At 37.8% G+C, this 7,500-nt stretch overlaps 1 protein-coding gene across 1 annotated transcript in view; it reads left to right on the forward strand.

Moving 5' to 3' along the window:
* LOC137618887 (uncharacterized) overlaps positions 1-6,545 on the forward strand; it is a 381,859-nt gene extending 375,314 nt beyond the window's left edge. The window contains exon 16 of the mRNA XM_068349091.1: positions 6,049-6,545. Within this exon, the coding sequence (XP_068205192.1) occupies positions 6,049-6,263 (215 nt within the window). The 3' untranslated portion in view covers positions 6,264-6,545. The remainder of the gene's footprint in view (positions 1-6,048) is intronic.
* The last annotated feature ends 955 nt before the right edge of the window (positions 6,546-7,500 follow it).

Consider the following 7,500-nt stretch of genomic DNA (forward strand, 5'->3'; position numbering starts at 1 on the left):
CACACACACACACACACACACACACACACACACACACACACATATATATATATATATATATATATATATATATATATATATATATATATATATATGTGAAAAATTTTGCACATTTAGACGTGTTTTTCATATCCAAATAAACAAAGTGGTATTTCATTGTTGTTATAAGTTTCGTGGGCCAGGGTTCGATTACTGGCCGGTCAGAATCTATTGTCTTTGAGTGGTTTCACCTGGGGCTCAGATTCTGAGGTCGGTAAAAGAATCCAGACATTAATATTGCAAAATACATGGCTTATTTGCATATATGAATATATATATATATATATATATATATATATATATATATATATATATATATATATATATATATATATATATATTCATATATGAATATTTACATATATATATGCAGTATATATATATATATATATATATATATATATATATATATATATATATATATATATATATATATATATATATATATATATATATATATATATATATATATATATATATATATATATATACTCACATATGAATATTTACATATATATACAGTATATATATGTAGGCATATATATATATATATATATATATATATATATATATATATATATATATATATATATATATATATATATATATATATATACTCGTATATGAATATTTACATATATATACAGTATATATATATATATATATATATATATATATATATATATATATATATATATATATATATATATATATATATATTTATATATATATATATATATATATTAAATAGATAGATAAATATACCTCTATTTATACATAGATATGAATTGATCGTGATCTTGGTGGCTATGACGGCCCTGTTCAAGTGCCAGCGATATTTTCCTTTGTGGTTGACACGCAAAAACTATGTTACAGGCCAGCATGTTATAGGCACCGCTAAATCCTCTCCTGATTGGTTCTTATGAAGCTTTCTAATCAAAAAACCAATCATGACCAGGCATTGGCAAGTCAGTGATGTGGATCCTTGAGAACTTAATTCAAGGGTGGCCAGTCCTCTTGATAGGCCTACTGAGTGGAAAGTGAAGGGAAGTTGCCAAGCATGTGTGCCGAATCGAGTACTATTTTTCTGGGGGCATTTTATTAATAACAAAACGTAATTATAAGGGTGGCTTATAAACTTAAGAGAACATTGTCTGTGTAAAACGATCCCCACGGGTATTATTTGTTTATGAAATCGTCCTCCATTCGCGTTTCCTAAATTAATTGAACCCTAATACTACCCTGATCGGGTCATATTAAATGGTGTCAAGTGTGTTGGGTTGTTATGGAATATGTCTGCGCTAAGTGAATTCACCCGACATACATTTTAGTGTTAATAGGGATATATCATGGTCAACACTAGGGGCGACTACAAAAAGAAGGGTGATGTGACTCTTGTTGCTCAATGAGGCCCAGTACTCGGTGACCTGAACTCTGAAACAGGCGTGGCAACGGCTATATATACATATTTGAGACAGTTTAAAAGACTACCAAACTTCCTTCGCTTAGGGCCAGAGAGCGAAGGTGAGACAGTAGTGTCTTCCTTGTCAGAAATTGACTCTGAACCCCGTATGATAGAACCAGTGTAAATGAGTGAACTCTCAGTACCAATTATTCCCATTCTTGAGTTCAACGATTCCTGTCCTGCGGAGGGATATTTTCAATTAAGGCCTTCTTCGGGTTCTTTGATTATACAGACCAACCAGAAGATAACTCTGGCGGCTACTGGCCAGCTAGTAGACTCGAGGGATCGACCAAGTGATTGGGAGTCATAAAAGAATGAACTCCTGCAACGTTTTGCCCTCTCTGAAAAGAGAAGATGTCCCTACCAACTGACCTTGTGGGCAGGAGAATCACTTTCATAATTCGTTGAATGGATATCTACAGACTTTGTTAACTTTGCTCCGGAAGAATGTGAGAACCTGGAGCGGCGAAAAAACAGTACCGCAAACAGAAACTATCCTACAAGTTATTGGACAGTCCTTGAAGGCTACCATTCCCACCGTACAGGAAGCGCTGAGAGTATTCAGAGAACAAAAGGCAAGGGTAGGGGTGAAAAATTTTCCATCATTCATGAAAGCAGCAACCCAACCTCTGAGGCAGCCTGGCACCCACCCGGCTTCGACTACCAACCAAGGCTGAGGTGGCCTTTGCAGTGGACCTCCAAGAGGCAGAGGTCCGAGAAGTGGAAATGTGGCAGTTGGCAGTTGTTTGGACTGAGGGGGAAGGGAGCACATACGAGTTTGATGCCCCTACGACGATCAATGGCAGTGTTTTGGATGCCATGCCACAGACCATCTTCTGAACAGCTGTCAAAAAAACAGCGTTAGCACAAGAGACCCCTTCCTTGCTGTACCAATGAGAGGAAGGGGAAGATGACGCAGGAAGGGGATGAAGGGTCCATCAGGCCATCTGTCAGACCTGCTAGGACCGCACACGGAACTGCGAAGGAGTCAGCCAGCACTACACGGCCCAGAATCAGGGTAAGCCAATCAGTTCCCCAATCAGCAGTAAGGGATAAATCCTTTTCAGCGAGAGAGCTCTCCCAGTGAGTGCCTAACGAAGGGCGTTAGTAAGGTAAAGTAGCTGTCCTTCACCTTCCCTCCAACTCATGAGAGTAGGAATGCTTGATTCAGGAGCCAGCGGATACCTTATAGAAAAGCAACGGTTGACGGATGCCATCCAAATATCGAAGGAGTGCCTGGTGATGAACTTGGCTGGTTGTCACAAACTGACCCCATGTATCGTCAAACAACGATTCAACCTTCAGGGTCAAGAAGGGACTCACGCCTTTTGTTCCCTCTCGACATTAAATATGGGGGATATTCCCATTATTCTTGGGATTGATTTCATCAAGAAGGGGCTAGAAGAGAGGTGGAAAGTGGGACCAGGGTAAGAGACAGAGATACCCGTGATAGGAGAAAGACAATCTCAAGATAGGATCACCCTTACTACTAATGGAGTACTGGGGCTGGTTCCTGCAGGCATGAAGACAGGGGAATTCTATTTCTCACTTCACCCTCTACTCCCTGTCAGTGGCACTCGCACAGGAAATGCTCGAAGGTTACCTAGTCTATGTAAAACCACATGGAAATTGACAAGATTATATGTCCCCAGGAGTCATCACCATCACCAAAGGAAAGTTCAAAATTCCCTTCATGAATATAAGTACCAAGTGGTTCCATTTAGAGATGAAGTCAGTGTGCGACCTTGAATTATGTTCGCTTGCGACAGCAAAACAGACACTGGTGGGTCGGCGGTGAGCACCGAGGAGCCCCTGGCCCCTCTTATTATTATCATTATTACTTGCCAAGCTACAACCCTAGTTGGAAGAGCTGGATACTATAAGCCAAGGAGCTCCAACAAGGAAAATAGCCCAGTGAGGAAAGGAAGCAAGGAAAATAAAATATTTTGATAACAGTAACAACATTAAAGTAAATATTGCCTAAATAGATTATAAGATCTTAAAAAAAAAAACTATATGAAGAGAAATAAGATAGGATAGTGTTCCCAGGTGTACCCTCAAGCAAGAGAACTCTTACCCAAGAAAGTGGAAGATCATGGTACTGAGGTTATGGTACTATCCAAGACTAGAGAACAATGGTTTGATTTTGTAGCATCCCTCTCCTAGAAGAGCTGCTTACCATAGCTAAAGAGTCTCTTCTACCCTTACCAAGAGGATAGTGGCCACTGAACAATTACATTGCTGTAGTTAACCCCTTGGGTAAAGAATAATTGTTGAGTAGTATCAGTGTTGTCAGGAGTATGAGGACAGAGGAGAATCTGTAAAGAATAGGCCAGACTATTCAGTGTATGTGTACGCAAAGGGAAAGTGAACCGTAACTAGAGAGAAGGATCTAATGTAGTACTGTCTGGCCAGTCAAAGAACCTCATAACTCTCCGCATCATCTTCCCCTTCCTCTCGTTGTTGCAGCATGGAAGGATTTTCTTGTGCCGACACTATTTTTTGGATAGCTATTCAGATGATGGTCTGTGGTATTACATCTAAAACACCGCCGCTGATCGTCAAAGGTGCATCGAGCCTATATGTGTCCCCTTCCCCTACAGATCATAGAACTGCCAACTGCCTTATTTCCACTTCTTGGACCTCTGTTTCTTCAAGGTCCACTGCTACGGCCTACGGGAGGTGGTCGAAGCCAGTTGGGTGCCAGGTTGCCTCGATGGTTGGGTCGCTGCAATCATGTGTGGTGGAAAATTGCTCACTCCTCCCCCTACCTGTTGTTCTCTGAATACTCCTAGAAGTACGGTGGGAATTGCAGCTTTCAAGGACTGCCCAGGAAATTGTAGGATAGATGTAACTGACATGGGGACCATTTCCATCTGTTTCTATTTGCAGTACGGTTCTCACCACTCCGGGTTCTTACATCCTTCCGGAGCAAAGTTATCAAAGTCTGTAGATATCCATTCAACAAAATATGAAAGTGGTTCTCCTTGCCACAATGTCGGCTGGTATCTCTACCATAGGGCCGTTTGCTCATTTTCAGAGACGCCAAAACCTGGCAGAAGTTTATTCCTATAAGATTCCCATTTCCTTAGCTGATCCCTTCAATCTACTAACTGGCCATCCGCCACCCCAGTTCTCTTCAGGTTGGTTTGTATAATCCAATATCGGTCGGACCATCCTTCAGTAGCAAATTTAACAAGGCCCAAGAAGGCTTCAATAGAAAAGTATCCTTCTGTGGGACGGGAATCGTTGGACTTGAGAACTGGAGTAGTTGGTACCTGGAGTTCACGCACTAACATTGCTTCTTTCATAGGGGGTTACTGACAAGGAAGATATTGCTGTCTCACAATCACCCAATGGCTCCAAGGGAAAGAAGCCTTGTAGTCTCTTAACCTCCTTCAAAACTTTATGCATAGGCGTGGCCGTGCACATTTCAGAGTTCAGCTCATCGAGTACCGGGCCTCTTAGAGCGAAAGGATTCAAATAACCCCTCTCTGTGTCGTCACCTCTCGACGTCAACCCTCCTGGGTTGACCATGATTTCTTCTTTTGGACACAAAAATGTATATTGGCTAAAATCACTTAGAAGAGACGTTATTTCATAACAACCCTACACAGCTGACACCATTTAATATGACCCGATCTGTGTGGTATTGGGGTTCAATCAATTTAGGAAACACAAATAGAGGAGGATATAATTCACAAATAGTACCTGAGGGGATCGTTTTACACAGACTATGTTCTCTTAAGTTTACAAGCCACCCATGATTATAATTAAATTTTGTTATTAATAAAATACCCTCGGAAAAATAATATCCAAGTGGATTGTTTTACACATAATCTCTCAAGTTTACAAAGGTGCCCTTGATTATGATTACATTATGTTATCAAGAAAATGCCCTCAGAAAAAGGGTACTCAGTTCGGCACACATCCTTGACACCTGCCCTTCAATACACACTCCATGGGCCTATCAAGAAGCTCTTGAGGCTTGAGTCCTTTACTCCAGGGTCCACATCACCAACGTACTGATGCCTGGTTGTGATTGGTTATTTGAGCTGAAAGTTTCATAAGAATCAATCGGGAGAGGATCTAGTGAAACACTTTTTGCAAGTGTCAACCACAAAGGAAAAGATCGTTGGCACTTGAAAATTGCTGTCATAGCCACCACGATCACGATCAGTTCATATATATATATATATATATATATATATATATATATATATATATATATATATATATATATATATATATATATATATATATATATATATATATATATATATATGTATGTATATATATATATATACATATATATATATATATATATATATATATATATATATATATATATATATATATATATATATATATATATATATATATATATATACATATATATATATATATATATATATATATATATATATATATATATATATATATTTGTGTGTGTATGTATGTATACATACATACATATATGTATGTGTATTAAAGTATATCTTAAAGAAATTCGCTCCTCTTTCCTCACTCATTTCTAATTTTAGATGATGATGATTATAATGAATTCGCTTACGTGGGAATCTACAATGAGACGTGGCTTTCTTCAGGTGAAAAGGTCGACCCAAATCTCTACCACAACAACCAACCAGATGGAAGTTCTCAGTTTTGTGGGTACTTCCACTTAAAAAAGACCTGTCTCGGATTAGGAGATAGAACATGTGAATTTATAAATTATTTTCTTTGCCAATACCAGATTTAACAATGGTTCTCTCAACCTCACAGTATTTTTACTTTTGAAAATAACACCCTGGTAGAATTTACAGTAGGTTTGAGTCTTGAAGGCTGTTGCAATTGTGTTGTCATAATCTTTTCAGTCAAGTTAACCTTTTCCTTGAGAAAGTGGAATCACTTGCTGCTATTATTATTATTATTATTATTATTATTATTATTATTATTATTATTATTATTATTATTATTATTATTATTATTAGTGGCATTTTTGTCTATTGTGTTTCTCATCGCCTTACAACATATGATTGTTTTGATCACTTTCCTTATCCCATTCTATCTCTTATGAATAGGAAGTCACCAGTCACTTTTTTTTCTCAACAATAAAGGCAAAGGCGATTATCAACATTTGAAGTCAGTTGCTGAACAAGAATAACAAAGATCTAATATATGATTTAGGTTTAAGTATTAAAAATAACTAAGGTATGATGATTTCTTGGAGTTATACACACACAAACACACACACACACACACACACACACACTCACACTCACACAGAGCTGATGGAAACGCCAAGATCTCTCTCGTGGCAAGAAGAGCAACAGCCAAGGGTTCTTGGTCCTTATATCCAAAGCCAGATATTATGGAAGTTTTCTGCACATAGCTTTCATCCTTGACGAAGCGTCTCTTGGAAAACTTGTTTCTTTTACCCCGTCGATCCAATACATATAAGAATCCTTAATGAAGGTTTTATGGGCAATATGGTTTTCCGGTGTGGTTATTGAGAGTCTATATCAGCATTAAATGGATTATTGCCCCACTGGAAATTGTTTCTATGAAAAGGAAAAATTCTTGACTATATTAAATAAATTCTCAAAAAGCAATCTTGTGTTATGTTTGCATTTGTTCCTTCTTCTCTTCCCACGCTGTTCTTTGGAAGACTTTGACCCCGTGAGTCATGGGGTCAGTCCTTCAGTCAGTCAGTCAGTCAGTCAGGTAAGGTAAGTGTCTCGCTAACTCTGACCTCAGGTCACTCTAATCAAATCAAGCAAATTCAGTTGCATATCATTATATTTCATGCTGAATCTGTATGAAAAACATAATTAATGATAAGTGCTTAGGACAAATCTATTTTGTTTTATCAGTTACCCTGGGGAAAGTAAGCAATGCATTATCTTTATACAACATTTCTCTGCAGAAAAGACTAAAATAAAAAGCATTTCTTAAAGATCTCCCTCAGTTATCAGATACAAAGCATACTGATACTT

This window comes from Palaemon carinicauda, chromosome 25, assembly GCF_036898095.1.
Source record: "Palaemon carinicauda isolate YSFRI2023 chromosome 25, ASM3689809v2, whole genome shotgun sequence".
In the NCBI taxonomy this organism is placed as follows: domain Eukaryota; kingdom Metazoa; phylum Arthropoda; class Malacostraca; order Decapoda; family Palaemonidae; genus Palaemon; species Palaemon carinicauda.